General features: G+C 43.7%; 1 protein-coding gene across 1 annotated transcript in view; it reads left to right on the forward strand.

Moving 5' to 3' along the window:
- The first annotated feature begins 2,825 nt into the window (after positions 1–2,825).
- ugcg (UDP-glucose ceramide glucosyltransferase) overlaps positions 2,826–23,902 on the forward strand; it is a 57,651-nt gene continuing 36,574 nt past the window's right edge. The window contains exon 1 of the mRNA XM_068030647.1: positions 2,826–3,079. Within this exon, the coding sequence (XP_067886748.1) occupies positions 2,982–3,079 (98 nt within the window). The 5' untranslated portion in view covers positions 2,826–2,981. The remainder of the gene's footprint in view (positions 3,080–23,902) is intronic.

Consider the following 23,902-nt stretch of genomic DNA (forward strand, 5'->3'; position numbering starts at 1 on the left):
CCCATAGTCTTTGTATTTTTTGTCAAACCTATGGAGTCTAATCTGCCTCCATGTGATACATGGGAGGGGGAGAGGGATGTACCATAAAATCATAGAAATTTACACCACAGAAAGAGGCCATTTGGCCCATCATGTCCGTACCAGCAGAAAAAGAGTTATACGACCTAATTCCCCTTTCCAACTCTTGGTCCATAGCTCTGTGGGTATGGCACTTCAAGTGAATATTCCCAAATAATTTTTAAATGAGATGAAGGTTTCTGGCTCTACCACCCTTTCAGGTAGTGAGTTCGACACCCCCACCATCCTCTGGGGGGTTTTCTCCTCAAGTCCCCCAATCCTTCTTTAAGTTTCTTGACTTATTTTTAGTTTAAAGTTTTTAGTTAAAGTTTTAGTATAAAGTTATTGACCTTTCTGCTAAGGGCAATAAGTCCTTCCAATCCACTCTATCTAGTCCCCTCATAATTTTATACACCTCAATTAAATCTCCCCTCAGCTTCCTCTGTTTCAAAAAAACACCTCCAGTCTATCCAATCTTTCCTCATTGCTAAAATTCTCCATTCCTGGCAACATCCTAGCAAATCTTGTCTGTACCCTTGCTAGTGCGATCACATCTTCCTGTAATGTGGTGACCAGACTGTACCTGGAACTCTAGCTACAGTCTGTCTAGTGTTTTATACAGTTCTAGCAGGGGTGCTGGCTGTGAAACACTTTTATCTACTGCTGTGCAAGCAGAAGGCACTCCTTCTGTCTTTTGTCGTGAGCAATCCTGATGCACCTGCATCAGTCCCAGGAATCTCCTGAGAGGATCTTGCCCTCCAGTCAAAACATCAGATGTACATTCTACTGACACTTGTATGCGGGATTTGGCATAGCCCAAGAAAAATCAGATGCAACTGCTGTCCATTAGATCATTTTGGTATTGTGGTGTTATCAGTTGCTACTGTCACAAAGTTACCAAGGGGCCAATGAGCATTAGTCATCACAGTCCAATGACAAGGCTGGAAATGGCTGCTTGTTCCTCCTGGGGTGTGGTGGGGTGGGGGTGATGGGGAGGCGCAGTGGGTAAGAGAATTAATTTGCTTTCCCAGCAGCTAGTTACTTCGATAAGAGTCATAGTTAGCTTGTAGATAAACTAAATTCCTTCCTGAAAAAGCAGCGGACTCCATTGCTCAGAGGCTGATTTCTCTACATGTTGAGGAAATGACACCTTTGCTGAGGAACAAATCCCTTAATCCAGAGAAGCTGATTCCGTAATGCTGAGCAACATAACCCTTCCACTGAATGATTTCCTAATCTTATTTGAGAGGCCGATTACCTTTTAAGCAGCTGAACATTTTTGCTGAGAGGATGATTCCTTTGATCAGCTAAATCTTTTTACTTTGCTGAGATAGGTCATTTTTGCTGGGAAGAAGTTCCTTTTTTAAAAACATGCTAATTGGATTTCTGATTGATGGCCAGCAAACTTGGTTTCTCCTTTCCTTGTGGAAATTATAATTCACAGGAGCACAAGTTTGTGTTAATTGATGAGGAGTAGGGATTAGGTTTTCTCTTTCCTTCCGCCACCCCCCCCCCCCCCCCCCCCCCACCCTGCCACCTACCACCTACTTCATAGATTGCAATAAAAGAAAAATACTGCTGGAAAAACTCAGCGGGTCTGGCAGCGTCTGTGGAGAGAGAAACAGAGTTAACGTTTCAGGTCTGTGACCTTTCATCGGAAATGGGCCAAGTTAGAAATGTAATAGATTTTAAGCAACTGAGAGTGTGAGGGTTGGATTAGGAACAAAAAGGGAAGGTCTGTGATAGGGCAGAAGACAGGGCCAAAGGACGTGGTAATGGGACATGTAAAGAAACAAAAGATGTCTATTGGGACATGTAAAGAAACAAAAGATGTCTAGAGGAGGTGTGAATGGCATAGTTATCCACAGCTGCTACCCAAAAGCAAAGAAAGAAAAACATGACAGTAAAACCAAAACCTGCAAAGAAAAAGGAAACAAAATGGGTATTTCCAACATTTTCTGTTTTTATTATCATACATTGGCACGTTGCATTTCTGCACTGGATGATTGGCAGCCAATCGGGGGTGGAGTCTGTGTGTGTCTCCCCTCAGGGCTGGAGTCTGTGTGTGTCTCCCTCAGGGGGTGGAGTCTGTGTGTGTCCCCTCAGGGGCAGTCTGTGAGATTTCCCCCCCACAAGGGCGGAGTCTGAGTGATCTGGGGGTGGGGAGAGAGGGTGGAGTCGAATGTGCTGGGGAGAGCAGTGTAAGGGGCAGAGTCTGGTGGATCTGGGGGAGGGGTGGGGAGAGGGGTGGAGTCGTGATCTGGAGAGGGGTGGGAGAGGGGTGGAGTCTGGTGGATCTGGGGGGTGGGGAGAGGGGGTGGAAGAGAGGCTGAGTCTGTGGATGGGGGTGGGGGGGTAGGGAGAGGGCTGAAGTCTGTGGATCTTGGGGAGGGTGGGGAGAGGGGGTGGAGTCTGGTGGATCTCGAGGAGGGGTGGGGAGAGGGGCGAGTCTGGTGGACCTGGGGGAGGGTTGGGGAGAGGGGCGGAGTCTGGTGGGCCTGGGGAGGGGTTGGGGAGAGGGGGTGGAGTCTGGTGGATCTCGAGGAGGGGTGGGGAGAGGGGGCGGAGTCTGGTGGACCTGGGGAGGGTTGGGGAGATGGGTGGAGTCTGGTGATCTCGAGGAGGGGTGGGGAGAGGGGCGGAGTCTGGTGGGCTCCTGGGGAGGGGTTGGGGAGAGGGGGCGGAGTCTGGTGGATCTGGGACAGGGTCAGTGAAAGGGGGCGGAGTCTGGAGGTAGATCCTGTCACCGCGCCCGAGCGAGCCGTGTAAACGAGTCAGTCAGAGCCGGTGTCGGCACTCGGACGGAAGGAGGAGGCAGGACAGGGGAGCGCGTACTCAGACCGGATCAGATCGGTTTGAGTCACCAACCAGAGGGAGAGGGAGTGAGAGAGCCGAACTGGGGCCGAAGCCAATACTGGTGCAGAATGGCGCTGCTGGAACTCGCTCTACAGGGTCTCTCCATCTTTGGCCTGGTCCTGTTTGTCATCCTGTGGCTGATGCACTTCATGTCCATCGTGTACGGGTAAGGCTGGGGGGTGGGGTGATGGCAGAGGGGGGATTTGGGGGGTGTTTTTATCCATGTTCTCACCGTTCGCCAGAGGGTAGGGGTTGATTTGACTGTTGGGGAGCGGCGCGAGTCCGCGGCGGCCTCTCTCTGCTTTTATATTAAAATATTTAACTTTTTATTTTCTGTGGCTCGGTGATTTGGGGCCTAGTGCACGTCTGGGTCACTTGGGCCCTGTATATTTTTCTCCCCCTTTCTCTGAACCCTTCCTGGGTGGCAAGAGATTGTTTGTTTATGTGTAAACTATTTTTTTTCCCGTAAAGTCGGCCTCTCGTTGGATTTGAAGTGAGGCCTTCAGCTGTAGGTTGTTGATTTTTTTAACGAAAACTCCATTCTGCCAGCCCTTTTCGAAAAATTATCTTTCGAATTTTTTTCGTTGAATTACTGATGCTTAAAAGAGATATTGCGACATTAAAAGAGGTGTTTGTGTGTTTGTGCCCTGTTCCACTCATTCTTCTTGTTTTACAAAATGTGACAGTCCAGGTTTAGCATTTAGATTTAAACATGTGCCGAGAGATCAAACAGAACATACCCACCTAAAACAAGTATCAGATATCTATAATGTAATTGTTGAGGAGGTTAAAGTGAACTTACTTAAAACCATTTTTAATAAAGCATTGTCGAAATGAAATTGTGGGAAAGCCTTTTATCCTCAGACACACACAGTCCGGTGTCATAAACTTAATTAAAATACGTCTTTACGTGTGTTAATATTATGATGGGAATGATGCAAACTCTTCCACCCTTCCCCCCCTCTACCCCGCCCTCATCACAAAGCAGTTTTAGTTTCATATTTCTTTTCATAATCATCAGTGTCTTTAAGAAAACAACATTTGGTCCTTTCCTGTTCTAATTGGTTGGCAAAGGATAAAAATTAAAATCGAGTTTGAGAATTATTGTTAAAGGGCGGCTTGTTCATGTGATCTAAAAAGATGCAATACAGGAAATCCTCTCCTGTTTGTGGAAATATCATGTCCAGCACCCTTTGCTTCCCAGTGTATACATTTGTATTTGTTTGAAAGGAAACTTTCCTATCGAGTGAGAAAAGGGAACCTTTAGCTGGGGTGAAACATTTAGCCTATAAATATGTCCTTGGAAAAATTGCCTTAAATTGCCCCTCAAATCATATTTCCACAGGAACGTGAGATGGAAAATAGTTTTGTTAGAAAGTAATTTGGTTGGTTAGCAATATAGCTGCTCAGGTTAGGCATGGTTCAATTCTCGATCTGTGCAGAGGGAGTTGATCTTAACCAGAATGGCAGTATGGAACTGAGAGTCTCTTCATTAACCCAAGGACGGTCACGTAGGTTTTCAATTCCTTTGCTGGAAGTGAATGTATAGTGCCACAGTTGTATAACTTGCTGACATTTGATGTGTAGGTGAGCTACCTGAGGGACAAACGATGCTCATGGGGACTGTACAATAGAAAGGAGTTGGTGCCCATCAGCAAGGAAGGGAAGGAATTTGGCTGGAGGTGGCATGTTTGGAAACTTAATTAAGGGGCTGTGTCCTGGCGACATAGTGCCACATTTGTGGCTACTTCAAGCTGTTCCACAATCTGTTCTGTGTCTTATTACTCTTGAATTTGCCTCATTTACATTGCAGGTGGTATTTCAGGCAACCAACTGTAACGCCAAAGCAGTACATGTGCAGTTGCTGAGATGTCACAGCAATTACTTTAATTTTCTGGCTCTCCAACTTCTCTAAAAATCCCCTCGACCAGAAAAAAACTGCAGCTACCATTTGTTCTTCACTGGCAGGGCCACCAAAAGCCACCTCTTGATCTGGTACCCTGCACTGGAAGCTCGAGCATGGCCTGGACTGTATTGCAGTGTTAGAGCTCCTCTAATGGCAGAAGTGCAGTGAGAGCACTTGTATGTCATAAGATGTATTTAATGTGTAATTACTGCTTAGGATTAATGTTATATTTTGTACATGGGGGCTTTTATTGAGGTGCTGCTGCTTGACATGTCACTTCATGGTGTAAATTTTGGATAAAATTTTGCTAACTGTTTTCAGGCAAATGTTTGGCTATTTAAGTTAGAAAATAGACTTTTCAGTATATCAGTTTCTTTTTATCTGTTTCTTGTGTAATCTTTGTTGATAGTTGTGGCTTTGTACTAGTCATGTGAGTTCAGCTGATCCCTATTCATTTGTTAGTTCACATAGCTGTGGCTCTAGTGTACTAAATACCTAATTTTAAGAAGGAAATTTGGCAGAAGTATTTAACCTTTCAAGTTGAATGAGGAGTTTTATGAAAACTGCATTGAGATCTAATATTTTGCAAGCATATGACGAAATGTAAATTTCCATGTCACATCAGGGCAGCAAATTGTAGCCAGCTTTATTTAGGGATTTCTAAGCAAGCTTTTTTATTTCCCTCTGTCAAATGTTGTTTGAAACTCAGCAGTACTTTTGGATCAAAAAATATTGGCATTGCATTTATAGAATGGTTCCTGTTTTAGCAACTCTTTGACCTGGCTTTCTTCATAGTAGAAAGTCTCAAAGTTTCTGCAGTCCAATAACCCTCCCGTCTTAAATTCTAAGCTTCATTTTCAATGAAATTATACTACCTAATGTAATGAGGGATTTTATTTCAGCCAAGTTTCTGCAGAACCATTCATACTTTTGGATCTTCTACATGGCTTATCATGTGATGTTGTAAAATAGTTAATATAGGAAATAGGTTTTGATTTTCCTTTCTTTGACTAACCCAAGGATTCATTTCATCTGTTTTGTGAGAACAACAACCATAATCTAATTTTTACTGGACTGCAAAAGATCTTCACTTAAAATCATTACTACTCCATATTGTATTCTAGAATTCTGCAATTAAATAGCCTTGTTGTGTGAATAATACCACTTCATTCTTCTGTTTGGCATCATCTGGGCGCAATCCATGTGGTTGCCATTGCTTTGCAGGATCTGTGTTTCCTCTCCCCTGAGATACAGTTGCTCCATTGCCCTCCTGAGAACAGACACAACTCTTAATGGAGAGCAGATGGCAGGTTTGAATCCCTTGAAAGCTGAATTTTATATTAAGTTCTTATTGTGAGCCTATATGTATTTCAGTTCTGTGCTTAATATTTTTGCTTGTAGATTAAAGCGCAAGATTTGCTTTTGTTTTAAATTCTACCAGTATCATACTTTCAAATATTTGCAAAAAGGTAACCAGGACTAGAATAATTTGAGATGTGCTTAAAAATGTAAGTTCCTAAATGCTAATGGTCAATGACTTAAACATGTACAAACGGCAAGGGACGTGCTTTTGCATGGTGGCCATCTGTCAGGCTGTGTTCCATGCTTTCAAGCTCATAATGCTGTTTGTATGATGCTTTTTAAAATGAAAGGCAAATATTTGTGTTGTTGGTTCTGAGTTGTCTGGCAATCCAACTAAATAGGACGGTGTGAAATGGTTCAGTCAGTGAGCTATCTCCGAGCTGTATTCTAATCTTCAGCCAATGATGTTTCTCTCTTCCACTAAGTTTTGCGCGTCTGTGGCTCATGACAATTTTATCCTATAGTAGTAACAACTCCCAATTTTCAATGTAGTTATAATACGTTCTTGTTAGCAGTTTTTCATTTTCACCATTTAATCTCTTGTGGTCTTCCTCTTGGATAAAACGTTTTTTTAAAAGTATATTTCCTGTGTTGTGTATTCTATTTTGAAATGTTGCATCAAATGCATGTCAGTCATACTGATATCGCATCTGAATACGGCTGCAAACCAATCATATATCTGTATCTGATCATTTACCCTAAAACTGAAAATACCAAGCAGTTAACAGGCATAGAATGATACAGCGCAGAAGGAGGTCACTCGGTCCATTATGCCTTTGCATCTACAATTATCTAGATTTCCACAGGGTATATTTTTTTACTTGAAGCACAGGTCGGGTTGACTCTTTTCCTCCCAATTTATATCTCTTCCATTGATGCTTTATTTGACTGCTCAAAAAGAAATCATAGAATCAGTTGAAACTGCTGTGTGACTTTACTTTGTCATTTGGATGGACTGGAAGGGACTAATGAGTACAGACCCAATTCTGCCTTGGGGCAATTCCTAGCCAAGTCCCTTGTGTGAGATTCTTAATCCACTTAATTAGGGAAGCGAATATGCTGTGGTTTCTTGTTTACATTCCTTCCAGTTTTTATTGTCAGAGTGCATTCTCCTATATGGGCTGCAACCAAGGCTGAAGAGCCCCACCTGCCCTTTACAATGGGATGGAAGACACTCGCAGTCATTGGATACTGGGCATCGGTCCCACATTCAGAGTCAGAGCTCCTACCTTTGCTCATCATACAACAATCTTGTCCTTATAAAATGGCAGATAACTTTACTTGCCATAAGCAACATCATGGGAGAGCCACTAATATGTATCTATTATCCTCAATTGTAATCACTCCATCATTGGTGGCTATCTGTTCAGCTGCCAAGGCCCTAAACTCTGGAATTCCCTCCTTAAACTTGTTTGCCTCTCTTTCATCCTTTTAAGATGCTTCTTAAAATCTACCTCTTTGGTAAAGCTTTTTGGTCATTCTGACCTCATATCTCCTTACATGGGCTGGAGCATTTGATAATGCTCCTGTAATGCACTGTGGGATGTTTTACTACAATAGATTTATGAAAGAGAAATAGGCGTTTTTGTGGAGCAGTGTAGTTAAGAGGGAAGGATATATCTGCCTTGGAGGGCGTGCAACAGAAGTTCGCTAGACTGATTCCTAGATGAGCAGCTTCTCATTTGAGGGGATATTAATAGTCTAGGCTATATTCCTAGAGTTAGAAGAATGAGCGGTGACCTCCTTGAAACATATTAAATTCTGCTTGACAAGGTAAAACACTGTCAGGCTGTTTCCTCTGGCTGGGAGTCTAGAGCTAGGTATCACAGTCTCCAAATAAGGAGTCAACCAGTTAGGACTGTGATGAGAAATTTCTTCACTCAAAGGGTTGTGAATTCTGGAATTCTCTACTCCAGAGAGATGTGGATGCTCAGTCGTTGAGTACATTCAAGGCTGAGATAAAATTTTGGATAGTAAGGGATTCCAGGGCTGATGTGGGAAGGTAGAGTTTAGGTAGAAGATCAGCCATTATCTTACTGAATGACAGAGTAGGCTTGAAGGGCAAATGGCATAATCTAGCATTTCTTTCTTATGATTGTATGTTCTTATGTTAAAGGCACTATAATTACATTTTATGTTTAAAAGGTTGTGCTTGTGTGCAGTTTCAATCTACAATACTGCAGATGCTGGAAATCTGAAATAAAATCAGAAAATGCTGGAAATACTTGGGTCAGGCTAAAGCCTGGCTCGGGTATAAAATTAAAACCCGACCTGACAACAGCCAACCTGGGCCCGAGTCCTTTAATTTTTTTTAAATGCCCGACACGTAGTCTGGTTTGGTCGGGTAGCCAGGCTTTACTGCAGAATGCAGAGTCTGGATGGCCTTGACGTCCTGAATGTTCATTTGAAGATTACTTTCTGGAGCATGGCAGCATTGACCCACATCCAGCCTGACCCAACCCGAGCCCGAATGCTGGACCCGGACGAGATACCCGACCCCGAACCCGGACTCATGTCACGGGTCGGTTCGTGTCGGGTAGCCACACTTTAGGTCGAGCAGCGTCTGTGGGGAGCTAAAAACAGAGTTAATGTTTCAGGGTCTGTGACTTTTGATCAGAACAATTTTGATGAAAGGTCACAGACCTGAAACGTTAATTCCGTTTTTCTCTCCTCACACATGCTACCTGACCTGCTGAGTATTATTCCAGCATTTTCTATTTCAATCTACAATATCTATCTTCCTGTTGTCTCATTAGGGGTCTCATTGAGTGAAGCTTTGGAAAGGATATGGAGGAGATGGAAGGAAAATAAAAGACATGGGTTCAGGGCTGGGGCAGTGGGATGGTTTGGCTTCATGGGAAAGTGCAAAGGGGGGGAAGCAGCAGAGGTATTTGGATAATCCCGACCTTGGTGACAAAGTCCATGAAGGTGGAGGGGCAGGGTCATTATGGTTATGGAGATGGTTGGTAGTGGAGAGAAGAAGCTAAGTTGTTTTCTTTGCCCTCCAGGATGACCCTTTAGTGGAGAAATTATTTTGTTAGCAGAATGTGAAGCTTACTGATGGATGGCTAAACCAGTTGTGGGCCATTTGTGCTCAAGTTGCAGTCTTGGGCTTGAAGTGTAGTTTGGGATATACCACGAAATAACCAGGATGGGACAGAGTAAAGATTTTGCTGGGGCGCAAGGGCAACAAAAGCTGAACTGAGGGAACGATTGAGCAATTCTGAAACTGGCATAATTCTGTGGCAAATAGAAGTCTAAAGACTAAGCAGTTGGGTGTTTTGAAAATGATTTGGGGAAGTTTTTTTCCAAGGACAGATGCAAAAGGGAAGGGGTTGGAAGCAGGTGGATGATGATGAGGGATACAAGATAGTGGTTGGAAATGGCCTCGTCCGTGATTGCTATTGTGGTTGAGGGGTGGCCATGAATGTGATAGAACTGTATAGACAGAAGGGTTTAGGGGAGTGAATTCAGATGAAAGGGAGCTAAGGTGGAGATTTGAAATGCCTGAGGGCAAGGGGTTGCCCAGTGTGATTGCCAAAGGAGGCAAGAGTATAGTGGGGAAATGTGGATAACGTGGTAACAGATTTTTTTCTTTTTTAAACCATGTGCCTTTCTTAAACTTGTTTTACATGTCTTTTCTTTCAGACAGAGCAATTCGTTATTCTGCCATTTAACACTGTCTCTCTGGACTAATGCTATGTCTTTTGCTACAATATGAGCACTCCCTTTGCCTTTTTGTTCCATGACAGCTCTGTCATTTAATCTCTCCTGCCCTCCGCACTATGACACACCTCTTTTGTTCGTCTTCGCTCCCTTCCCCCTTTCTCTTGCTCATAGCCTATTGCATTTCTAACTTTTTGCCAGTTCTGATGAAAGGTCACAGACCTGAAACGTTAACTCTGTTTCTCTGTCCACAAATGCTGCCAGACCGGCTGAGTATTTCCAGCACTTTGTTTTTATTTTGTAACAGATTTAGTCTTAAACAGCTGTAGAGGGCTGAATGGCTTTCAGTGGTATAAGCATCTGGAACTGTTTGAAATAAAAACAGTGTGCCATTGGACATTTTCAAAAATAATAATCTACAAATGATATTGATGCTTGGTCTGCCCATATTATATAGTATTGCTATGTAGACATTTAAGCATGTGATATAAGGATGTAACCTAATTGAGACGGTTCAGAAGTAATTTATCAACAGCAAAGCTCAATTGCTTTTTGAATGTTTGCCTAGCTTTGAGACATTAATTCCCAGCCTTTTGTGTCTATTTCATGCATGGAATTTACATCAGAGTTTTATTTTAAAAACTCTGGAACTATTCCAATGCATTGTTGAATGACCATACGCAGAAGGCTGTTTGCTTTTGTACTGATACCACTGCAGGTTTATGTGAAAATTGGTGATTAGACAGTACAATTGCACAAGTTACATATAAGTTTATACAACATTTGTAGAAACTCTTTCTGCATTTTGTATTCAGCTAAATAACAATTGGTGTGCTTGTGTTGTGCTGTTTTGGAATTTCATCTGCTGCACTTGAGCTTGGTAGAATGTTGCACAAAACCAAACGTTCAAATGCTCATGAAAACACAAAAGATAAAGTTTTTTTTTAAAACAAGGCATTTTGATAGACAAGCTGGAGATCTGCAGTTGCAGTATACAGTTGCAAAAAATCTGTCTACTGTAATCATAAACAGTGAACACGGAAGTAGTTTCTATAATTGAACATAGTCTCATTCTAAAGAATTGGAATTGGTGCATGTGGGAGCACTAGCAATTCAGATACTGGAATAGTACCATGAAAATAGAACGCAGTGGATCAAGTGACTTTTTGTTTTTACTGTCTAGATTCTGTTAATTCTGCTCTATATGAAATGTACAAAAATGTTTGTATGGAAATATATAAAAAACCTGTTTTGAAAGCCTTTTCAGTACTTAAGATGATGATATTCCCAGAGTGTATGACTGTGTATTTACTAAAAAGACATTGCCTAATGTAAAAATCCTATGCTCCAGCATTAGGATGAAATTGTACATGGATTTTTTTTTTTGTCCAGCCTTGCCATTTCCCCTTCCCTCTCCCTATCTAAAATCTGTTAACGCTGTACTGAGTTAATAGTATTCATGTTTACATTTATCCTTGTGACTTACCCCTGTTGTTCTGCACTTTCTCTGCATACTCATTGTTTTTAATAGGTGAGGCCAAGAAAATACTTTTAGCAGTGTTGTAATTTCTCAAAGTGGGGGGGGGGGCACCAGTTGGGGTGTGGGTGTGGAGAATTAAGATTAAATTAAAATTAAGGAGGAGAGAAGGTTGTAAGGAACAGAAGCAGTATGCCTTCATTGTGATAACTTTCTTCAAATAAAAGTAGGTTGTACTGTAAATGATCGTTATGACCTTTCTGGTGCTAGTACAGGTCTGAAGATAACTAATACTGACCTTTGTTCATTGAAAAGAACATCACATATAGCAAAAACCAACTTTTGTTTTATGAAGCACCATGAGGTTACATTATACATTTCTCATCAATGTTATGCATGTTAAAAAGCAAGAGTGGTGGTCTTCAGTTAGCATTTTCAATAAATTAAAGATGTCAAACAGGAAATTCATCTATCATTAAAAATTCATAAATATAATTATGAAAATTCTAAAGTACTTGTTTTGCCTTGAAAATGTTTTGATTTAAAGCTGAAAAACAGGTATAATCTGTACAGCTGGAATAGACTCCCTCATAGGGAATTGTTTTATGCAGATGTAAGGATGCTGACTTCAGCTTTTTGTGCTTTGCATGTTTGAACTGCAATGCATTATCACTGCAGTGAGCACAAGGTAATAGGTATTTTGGAGCCAGATTTTAAAGTGAGTAGTCCCTCCACCGTACCATTCTTGCTTTTTCTCTGTCTTAGTTTTACCTTTAGATGTGAGAAGTTGGTAGTACTTATTTTTAAATACAAAATTCAATATTCTGTGTCAACTGTTGATAATGCTGCTTTATAAACATTCAGCCATTGGAAAGGTTCTAGCCATTTGGCACAATATAAGTTATGAACCTATGGGTTGTGCAGGTTATAGAATATAAATACATCACAACTCCTTGCTATGGCAAGGCTGACCTTACTGATATGCTACAAATCTCTTGACATAACTTGCAACATCAAGAATACATATTTTGAGCAAGCTTATTTGCACATTTAATGAGATTTAAAATTTGTAAATTAGATCTTTGAAGGGAGAATATTCTGATACTGTACCTCACGGTTTGTAAAGTTTGATTGAAATGAGATTGTTTTTGATTCCCTCCTCTCTCACTTCGTACAGCAAAAGGATGAAAATTATTCACTACTTAAAATTAGTAAGATTGTACAATCTGCTTTTTTTTGAAAAAGTCATGCCATAGAACAGGGTTGTCCAACATATGCCCCACGAGCCAGAACCTGGCCCGCCGAAGGTTTTCTCATCCGGCCCACCGATCTCCCTGTGGCTCAGCTCTGATGCACGGCTCCCATGTACATCAGTTGGAGGGTGTAGGCGGGACCTGCGTCTGACTGACTGGCAGGGGGACCCCTGTCTGTGATTGGTCACTCCTTGTGACTGACGGGCCTTCCCACGCAGCGCTAGTGCCTTTTATTGGAATGCGGCGCAGGCGCCTTGGGATCGTCCACCCCTGCTGCTTTCACGTGATTCTGTAAACGTCCTGTATCCTGCACGCTTGGCAGGTTCCCGCCTCCAGTCTCCCCAGCTTAAATAATACAGGCATGGCAAATATCCGGTTGTGGGAATGGCTGCTGCAGGGAACACTGGAGACATGGGGGCGTGGAGAGAGAGGGGATAAGAGAGGGGCAGAGAGACAGAGAAGGAGGAGAGAGAGTCATAGTCATTTAATATGGCACAGAAGGAGGCCATTCAGCCCATCAAGTCCATGCCAGCTCTCCATGGATCTATGCAGTCAGTCCCAGTCCCTGGCTCGATACCTGTAGCCCTGCAAGTCATCCAGCTTCCTCTTGAAGTCTTCATCGTCTCCAATTCCACCACCCTTGTGGGCAGCGAGTTCCAGGTCATTACCACCCACAGCGTAAAAAAAGTGCTTCCTCATATTATCCCTGCATCTTTTGCACAAAACCTTCAAGCTGTGTCCCTTCATTCTGGGGTGGGGGGGTGGCAGGGGAAGGAGGGAGGGAGATGTGCGGCATGGAAGACAGAATGAGACGCGCATAGAGCGCAGGGAGAGGTGGGAGAGAGATCAAGGTCTCTCCTGACATATGGAAATCTATCCAGAATACTCTGCATCGCTACAACAAGTGTGCGGGCAGAGATTGACTCCTTTATGAAAGCAAAAACAATGACAGGTATGTCACCAAATCAGTTTTTAATATAGTGACGAGAAAGTAAGTCAATAAATTAGTCTGAAACAAAAACAAGAAATGCTGGAATCACTCAGCAGGTCTGGCAGCATCTGTGGAAAGAGAAGCAGAGTTAACGTTTCGGGTCAGTGACCCTTCTTCGGAACAATAAATTAGTCTTCTCATTTAAAACTTCTTCACGAAAAATGCACGTTTGTTGTTGATTTTATTAGTAAGATAAATTTTTATTGCCTTTATCTTTCGAAATTTTCTCACCGGACCCCGGCTGAGCAAAAATCGTAATTCAGCCCTCCACCCGAAAAGGTTAGATAACCCTGCTATAGAACATTCTTGTGCATGCAGTGTGTTCCTGGATTTCAACAGGTTCTTCTGGTGTGAATTCTGAAGGCAAATCAGTTGACCCCTCTTATAGTCTTCTACCAAGGTTGTTCTACAATTGGCCACAGAAGTCCTGGAAATAGGCTGTCTGACCAATTGGACAGAAGTAAAAATTGTGTGTCTTAAATATACTGCTATTACCTTTGTTACCTAATGCATTCCTGGCTGGCCTCCTATCTTCCACCCTCCATAAACTTGAGCTCGTCCAAAACTCTGCTGTCCATATTTTAATTTGCACCAAATCCTGTTCACCCATCACCTCTGTGTTCGCTGACCTACATTGGCTCCAATCTGGCAAAGCTTTGATCTTAAAATTCTCATCCTTGTTTCCCAGCCCTTCCTTGGTCTCGCGCCTCCCTATCACTCCACTGGCCCTGCAACCCTCCGTGATCTCTGTGATCCTCCAATTCTGGCGTCTTGCACATCCCCGATTTTGTTTTTTTTTTGTTCGTTCATGGGATGTGGGCGTCGCTGGCCAGACCAGCATTTATTGCCCATCCCTAATTGCCGTTGAGAAGGTGGTGGTGAGCCGCTGCCTTGAACCGCTGCAGTCCATGTGGGGTAGGTACACCCACAGTGCTGTTGGGAAGGGAGTTCCAGGATTTTGACCCAGCGACAGTGAAGGAACAGTGATATAGTTTCAAGTCAGGATGGTGTGTGACTTGGAGGGGAACTTGCAGGTGGTGTTCCCATGCATTTGCTGCCCTTGTCCTTCTAGTTGGTAGAGGTTGTGGGTTTGGAAGGTGCTATATGAGGAGCCTTGGTGCATTGCTGCAGTGCATCTTGTAGATGGTACACATTGCTGCCACTGTGCATCAGTGGTGGAAGGAGTGGATGTTTGTAGATGGGGCGCTAATCAAGCGGGCTGCTTTGTCCTGGATGGTGTCGAGCTTCTTGAGTGTTGTTGGAACTGCACCCATCCAGGCAAGTGGAGAGTATTCCATCACACTTCTGACTTGTGCCTTGTAGATGGTGGACAGGCTTTGGGGAGTCAGGAGGTGAGTTACTCGCCGCAGGGTTCCTAGCCTCTGACCTGCTCTTGTAGCCACGGTATTTATATGGCTACTCCGGTTCAGTTTCTGGTCAGTGGTAGCCCCTAGGATGTTGATAATGAGGGATTCAGTGATGGTAATGCCATTGAATGTCATGGGGACATGGTTAGAATCTGTCTTGTTGGAGTTGGTCATTGCCTGGCACTTGTGTAACGCAAACGTTACTTGCCACTTATCAGCCCAAGCCTGGATAATGTCCAGGTCTTGCTGCATTTCTACACGGACTGCTTCAGTACCTGAGGAGTCATGAATGGTGCTGAACATTGTGCAATCATCTGCGAACAACCCCACTTCTGACCTTATGATTGAAGGAAGGTCATTGATGAAACAGCTGAAGATGGTTGGGCCTAGGACACTACCCTGAAGAACTCCTGCAATGATGTCCTGGAGCGTAGATGATTGACCTCCAACAACTACAACCATCTTCCGTTGAGCGAGGTATGACTCCAGCCAGCGGAGGGTTTTCCCCCTGATTCCCATTGACCTCAGTTTTGCTCAGGCTCCTTGATGCCATACTCTGTCAAATGCTGCCTTGATGTCAAGGGCAGTCACTCTCACCTCGCCTCTGAGTTCAGCTCTTTTGTCCATGTTTGAACCAAGGCTGTAATAAGGTCAGGAGCTGAGTGGCCCTGGCGGAACCCAAACCGAGTGTCACTGAGCAGGTTATTGCTGAGCAGATGCCGCTTGATGGCACTGTTGATGATACCTTCCATCACTTTACTGATTGAAAGTAGGCCGATGGGGCGGTAATTGGCCGGGTTGGACTTGTTCTACTTTTTGTGTAAAGGACATACCTGAGCAATTTTCCACATTTCAGGGTAGATGCCAGTGTTGTAGCTGTACTGGAATAGCTTAGCTAGGGGCGCGGCAAGTTCTGGAGCACAGGTCTTCAGTACTGTTGCTGGAATATTGTCAGGGCCCATAGCCTTTGCAGCATCCTGTGCTTTCAGTCATTTCTTGATATCATGCGGAGTGAATCGAATTGGCTGAAGTCTGGCATTTGTGATGCTGGGGACTTTAGGAGGAGGCCGAAATGGTTCGTCAACTCGGCACTTCTGGCTGAAGATTGTTGCAAATACTTCAGCCTTATCTTTCGCACTGACGTGCTGGGCTCCCCCATCATTGAGGATGGGGATAACACTTCTGTGAAGCACCTTGAAACATTTTACTTTGTGAGAGCCACTATGAGTGCAAGTTGGTGTTGCTGCTAGTGAGAAAACCACAAACCCTTTTGCTTGTGTTTGTGTCACCATTGCTATTCTGTTTGCAGTACAAGTACAACAGATCTCTTAACTTTTATAAACATTGTTTAAGCATGAAAATAAATTAGCAGTTTTTGTAAATTGTAGGCTGTGTATATTCTAAATGCATCAGTTTTGTTAATTGCACCATTCTACCCAGTGGGAAAATATGAATCTATTTTATACAATACACTTGTATTGCATTTTTATTAAAGAGTCAGTTCTGCACCCATTGTTGTAGGAACAGTTGAGTTCATGTTGCAGAGTAATTTCTATAGTACCTGATTTCACAACTCTAATGTGCTTTTCCATCCCTCTTCAGCTGTAGTTACCCCAATAGCTAGTGAATATCTGTACAGGACTCCCATCACTAATCCACTTTGTTGGCCTGTTGGGGTGTGTGGGAGCACCTCGGCCACAGCTGGAACTATGTCATGGAAACCTGATGGGCTGCTTTCAGAGACAGATATGTTTTTTGCTCCCAGTGGATGGAGCATTGCTGCTAGAGGTGCTGGCCAAAGCAACTTTTTCATTGTTTAGATCATCTGTTTGCTTTGTTGATGGCAAGCTAGAAATATAATGGCAGCATTAGACCTGCCGATGTGAAACCATACTTTCAAGATGTTTGTGTTGTAGCAGAACTCTCAAATAGTCTGAAGAGCATCAGAAATAGGAGCAGGAGTAGGCCATACAGCCCCTCAAGCTGATTCTGCCATGCAGTATCATGGCTGATGTTCAACCTCAACTCCACTTTCCTGCTCTATCCCCCTATAACTTGATTCCCTTAGTGTCCAAAAATCTATCAATCTCAGCCTTGAATATACTGAACAACTAAGCATCCACAGCCCTCTGGGGTAGAGAATTCCCAAGATTCAGAACCCTGTCAATGAAGAAATTTCTCCTCATTTTAGTTCTAAATGGCTGACTCCTTATTTTGAGATGGTGACCCCTTCATTCTAGACTCCTCAGCCAGGGGAATCATTTTGTCAGCATCTACCTTGTCAAGCCACTTAAGAATTTTATGTTTTGATGAGATCACCTCTCATTCTTCTAAATTCTAGGGAACATAGGCCTACACTACTCAAACTGTCCTATTAGGACATCCCTCTCATCCCAGAAATCAGTTTAGTAAATCTCAGTTGCATTCCTTCTAAGGCATGTATATCCTTCCTTGGGTAGGGAGACCAAGACTGCACACAGTACGCCAGTTGTCTCACCAAGGCCCTATATAATTGTAGTAAAACTTCTTTACTCTTGTACTCCGATCTACTTATAATAAAGGCTGCAGGTTCAAGCATACATGGTTTGCCATTCATAGTTAGATCTGGCTTAATCATTTCCAGCAGTAATGCCTTTCCTTACGAGTTCAAATTGTCCGAATGCTCCGGGATCACCCTGAAGTGTAAGGATAACCCTAAACTACACTCTCAACCATAGAATGCCTACTTCAGTCTTCTTGCTCAGCTTCCTCTTTGCTCATTTTCTCCAAATATGAGGACAAAATGGATTCCTTTTGTCTTCAAAATAGAGGCTATCCTCTTGGCTGCCTCAAGCTTCCTGACTCCTCAATCCTCCCACCTTCCGTAACTTCACACTTTCTCCCCTCTTGCTCTTGCTTGTTCCCCTTTGAGACCCATGACTAATCAGTTGCTGCCTGCACTGTTAACCACTGAACCATCTATTCTTAGCCATTGCTTTATGATATTGTTGGGTATTGTTCCTCTGTCCCATTCAAAACTAATGTAATTCCCGCCCCCCCCCCCCCCCCCCCGCGAGTTTCTCGAGCGCATCATGCCACTGAGCTCTGCACCTATCTTTCCCAGCACGCCTTGGACAGTCCATTTTAAACATTCACCTTTTGCTATTAAAATTGTAATATCTGATATGTCCATTGATCTCCTCTCCTGTTCATATTTCATGCTCATTTATTATTCCTAGTGCCACAATAAACTGTTTTTCGGGATCCAACTTGTCAATATCCTTAAAGGATCTTTGAAAACTCCGAGATCCCTTTTCGGACTTAAGTGTATATAACCTTAGCTTCTGTAGTGCTTCTTGAGCTCGGGTATCTGATGTCAGGGGTCAGATGCACCATTTCTTGCATTTCTGGTAATATGGTGGCTACAACTGCATAAATGGAGATAAAACAATGCCCTGTATAATCTCGTTAACACAAAACTTGACTTTACTGCCATTGTGTAACATATGAACTAGAACCAGGAGTAGGCTGTTTGGCCCCTTGAGCCTGCTCTGACATTCTATAAGATCATAGCTGATCTATTTGTGATCTCAACTCCGCTTTCCTGCCTACCCTTGATACCCTTTGACTCTCTTGTTTGTCAAGAATCTGTTTACCTCTGCCTTAAAAACATACCCCTTCTCCACCACTCTCTGGGAAGAGAGTTCCACAGGCTCACGACCCTCAGAGGAAAATTTTTTTCTCATTTCTGTTTTATTTTTAAATTGTGCCCCCCTAGTTTTAGTCTCTCCCACAAGAGGAAACATCCTTTCAACATCCACCCTGTCAAGTCTGCTTAGGATCTTTTATGTTTCAATAAGATCATCTCTCGTCCTTCTAAACTCCAATGAATGCAGACCCAACCTGTCCAACCTTTCCTCAAAAGATAACCCCCTCATCCCAGGAATAAGTTCAGTGAACCTTCTCTGAACTGCTTCCAATGCAGTTATATCCTTTCTTAAGTAAGGTGACCAAGACTACACAATGCTCTAGATGTGGTCTCACCAATGCTTGTACAACTGTAGCAAAACATCTTAACGTTTATATTCCATTCTCCTTGCAATAAACGACAATATTGGATTTACCTCCTTAATCACTTGCTGCACCTACATACTACTTGTGTATTGTGTACCAAGACACCAATTCCTCTGCATCTCCGAGTTCTGCAGTCTCTCTCTATTTAAATAATATGTTGTTTTTCTATTTTTTCCCACCAAAGTGGACAAATTGACGCTTTCTCTCATTGTACTCCATCTGCGAAATCTCTACCCGCTCAATTAACCTAGTTATATTCCTTTGCAGACCCCTTATGACCTCTTCACAGCTTATTCTCCTACCTATAATGAAAGCAAAATACTGTAGATGCTGGAAATCTGAAATAATCTGTTTTCACTGAACATCAAGCTACTCTTCACAGGGCTATCACTGACCTCATCTCCTCTGGCGATCTTCCCTCTGTAGCTTCCAACCTCATAGTCCCGCAACCCCGGACAGCCCGCTTCTACCTCCTTCCCAAAATCCACAATCAGGACTGTTGCGGCAGACGCATTGTTTTAGCCTGTTCCTGCCCCACTGAACTTATTTCTTCCTATCGTGACTCTATCTTTTCTCCTCTGATCCAGTCTGTTCCCACCTACATTCATGACTCTTTTGACGCCCTACCTCATTTTGACAATTTCCAGTTTCCTGACTCTAACCGCCGCCTCTTCACTATGGACATCCAATCTCTCTACGCCTCCATCTCCCACCAGGACGGTTTGAGGGCTCTCCGCTTCTTCCTAGAAATGAGGCCCAACCAGTCCTCATCCGCCACCACCCTCCTTCGCCTGGCTGAACCTGTTCTCGCATTGAACAACTTCTCCATCAACTCCACTCACTTCCTTCAAGTAAAAGATGTTGCTATGGGTACCCGCATGGGTCCTAGTTATACCTGTCTTTTTGTGGGATATGTTGAACATTCCTTGTTCTAGTCCTACTCGGGCCCCCTCCCCCAGCTCTTTTTCCGGTACACCGATGACTGTATCGGTGCCGTTTCCTGCTCCCGCCCGGAACTAGAAAACGTCATCAACTTTGCTTCTAATTTCCACCCTTCTCTCCGACACTTCCCTTCCTTTCCTCGACTTCTCTGTCTCCATCTCTGGGGATAGGCTGTCTACTAATATTATAAGCCCACCGACTCCCATAGCTACTTCGACTACACTTCTCCGCACCCTGCCTCCTGCAAGGACTCCATTCCATTCTCCCAGTTTCTCCGTCTCTGATGATGCAACCATCCACGACAGCGCTTCTGATATGTCTTCCTTTTTCCTTAACCGAGGATCCTCCCCCCCCCCCCCCAAATTGTGGTTGATGGGGCGGGGCCCTCAACTGTGTCTGGCCCATTTCCCACACCTCTACCCTCACCCCTTCCCCTACCTCCCAGAACCGCAACAGGGTTCCCCTTGTCCTCACTTTCCACCCCAGCAGCCTCCAGATCCAAAGGATCAGCCTTTGCCATTTCCGCCACGACCAGCGTGATGCCACTACCAAACGCATCTTCCCCTCCACTCCCCTGTCAGCATTCCGAAGGGATCGTTCCCTCTATGACGCCCTGCTCCATTCCTCCATTACCCCCACCACCTTGTCCCCTTCCCATGCAATTGCAGGAGGTGCAATACCTGCCCATTTACTTCCTCTGTCCTCACTATCCAAGGCCCCAAATGCTCCTTTCAGATGAAGCATCAATTTACTTGTACTTCTTTCAATTTAGTATATTCGCTGCTCACAATGTGGTCTCTACATTGGGGAGACCAATCACAGATTGGGTGACCGCTTTGCGGAACAACTCCACTCAGTCCGAAAGCATGACCCCAAGCTTCCAGTTGCTTGCCATTTCAACACACCCCCCTGCTCTCATGCCCACATCTTTGTCCTGGGATTGCTGCAGTGTTCCACTGAACATCAACGCAAGCTCGAGGAACAGCTCCTTATTTACCGATTAGGCACACTACAGCCTGCCGGACTGAACATTGAGTTCAATAATTTCAGAGCATGATGGGCCCCACATTTTATTTTTAGTTATTTGTTTGCTTTTTTTCTATTGTGCCTACCCACTGTTCTTTTCATGTTTGTGCTTGGGGCCAGGGCTGTTCATTTTTCTGTCAGTTAACACCCTCTCTGTACTAATGCTTTGTCTTTAACCAAACCATTAACATACCGTTTGCCTTTGCTCAATGACCACCTTTCTGGTCAGTTATTCTCTGTGACCTTGTCCTATCAACACCACCTCCTTTTGTTATCTCTTGCGCCACCCCCCCCCCCCCCCCCCCCCCCCCCCCCGCCCGCCCGCCCGCCCTGCTTTACTTAAAACCTTTTACATTTCTAATATTTGCCAGTTCTGATGAAGGGTCACTGACCTGAAACATTAACTCTGCTTCTCTCTCCACAGATGCTGCCAGACCTGCTGAGTATTTCCAGCATTTCTTGTTTTTATTACTCTCCTACCTATCTTCGTGTCATCAGCAAATTTAGATTAGATTAGAGATACAGCACTGAAACAGGCCCTTTGGCCCAACGAGTCTGTGCCGACCATCAACCACCCATTTATACTAATCCCATATTCCTACCAAACATCCCCACCTGTCCCTATATTTCCCTACCACCTACCTATACTAGTGACAATTTATAATGGCCAATTTACCTACCAACCTGCAAGTCTTTTGGCTTGTGGGAGGAAACCAGAGCACCCGGAGAAAACCCACGCAGACACAGGGAGAACTTGCAAACTCCACACAGGCAGTACCCAGAATCGAACCCGGGTCCCTGGAGCTGTGAGGCTGTAGTGCTAACCACTGCGCCACTGTGCCGCCCCAGTAATCATACATTCTGTCCCTTCATCCATCATTGATATAGATTGTAAATAGTTGAGGCCTCAGCACTAATTCTTGTGGCACTCCACTAGTTACAACTTGCCAACCTGAAAATGACCCATTTATGACTACTCTCTGTTTCCTGCTAGCCAACCAATCCTCTATCCATGCTAATATGTTATCCCCTACACAATGGGCTGTTTCTTTGTTTAGTAACCTTTGATGTGGCACCTTGTCAAATGCCTTCTGCAAATCCAAGTACACCACATTCACAGATTCCCCTTTTTCCACTTTGCTTGATACTTCCTCAAGAACTCTATTAAATTAGTTAAACGCAATTTCCCTTTCATAAAACTATGTTGACTCTGCCTAATTGCATTTGAGATTTTCTAAATGACCTGTTATTAACTACCTTAATAATTGATTCCAGCATTTTCCCTATGATAAATGTTAAGCTAACTGGCCTGTAGTTTCCTACTTTCTGTCTTCCTCCTTTCTTGAATAGCAGAGTTACGTTCGCTATTTTCCAATCTGATGGGATCTTTCTGGAATCTAGGGAATTTTGGAAAATTAAAACCAATGCATCCACTATCTCAGCAGCCACTTCTTTTCAAACCTTAGGCTGAAGTCCATCAGGAGCTGAGGACTTGTCAGCTTTTAGTTCTAATAGTTTTCTCAGTACCCTTTCTTTGGTGATGGTAATTGTTTTAACTTCCTCCCTCCCTTTCAACTCAATTCACAATTATTTCTGGGATGTTATTTGTATCCTCTACAGTGAAGAGATACAAAGAATATGTTCAATTCTTATTTTCATTTATTAACTCCTAGACTCACTGAGAGGACCAGCGCTCGCTTTACTTACTCTTTTCCTTTTTAAATACCTTCGCATTCAATGACATTACCATTGCTGAATCTCCCACCATCAACATCCTGGGGGTCAATGGTGACCATTGACCAGAAACTGAACTGGACCAGCCAAATAAATGCTATGGCTACGAGAGCAGGTCAGAGGCTGGGAGTTCTGCAGCGAGTAACTCGCTTCCTGTCTCCCCAAAGCCTGTCCACCATCTACAAGGCAGAAGTCAGGAGTGTGATGGTATACTCTCCACTTGCCTTTATGGGTGCAGCTCCAACAACACTCAAGAAGCTCGACACTACCAGGACAAAGCAGCCTGCTTGATTGTCACCCCATCTACCACCTTCAGCATTCACTCCCTCCACCACTGATGCACAGTGGCAGCAGTGTGTACCATCTACAAGATGCACTGCAGCAACTCGCCAAGGCTCCTTTGACATTTCTTCCAAACCTGCGACCTCTACCACCTAAAGTGACAGGCAGCAGATGCATGGAAACATCACCACCTGCAAGTTCCCCTCCAAGCCACACACTATCCTGACGTGGAACTATATCGCCGTTCCTTCACAGTCGCTGGGTCAAAATCCTGGAACTCCCTTCTGAACAACACTGTGGGTGTACCTACATCCCAAGGACTGCAGTGGTGCAAGAAGGCAGCTCACCACCACCTTCTCAAGGGCAATTAGGGATGGGCAATAAATGTTGGCCTAGCCAGCGATGCACATATCCCTTGAAGGAATAAAAAAAAACCTGTAGAAACTCTTGCTATTGGTTTTTTATATTTCTGGATAGCTTCCTCTCATACTCTGATTTCTCTCTCATTCTTTCAGTCATGCTTGCTGTTTTTTACATTCTGTCCACTCTTCTGACCTGCCACTACTCTGTGCTGATTTGTATGCCTTTTCTTTCAATTTGATACTATCTTTAACTTTCTTAGTGAGCCACGGATGGTGTGGCCTTCCCTTAGAGTCTTTCTTTCTCACTGGAATGTATCTTTGCTGAGTGTTATGAAATATCTTCTTAAATGTCTGCCACTGCATCTCTACTGTCCTATCCCTTAACCTAGATTCCCAGTTTGCTTTTGCCAATTCTGTCTTGAAACCCTCATAATTACTCTTATTTAACTTTAAAACACTAGTCTTAAGTCCAGTCTTCTCTCCCTCAAACTGAATGCAAAATTCAATCATGTTGTGATCACTGCTACCTAGTAGCAAGGATAATCCAGGAAATTATAGGCTGGTGAGC

The sequence above is a fragment of the Heterodontus francisci genome, chromosome 4 (assembly GCF_036365525.1).
Source record: "Heterodontus francisci isolate sHetFra1 chromosome 4, sHetFra1.hap1, whole genome shotgun sequence".
Taxonomy (NCBI): domain Eukaryota; kingdom Metazoa; phylum Chordata; class Chondrichthyes; order Heterodontiformes; family Heterodontidae; genus Heterodontus; species Heterodontus francisci.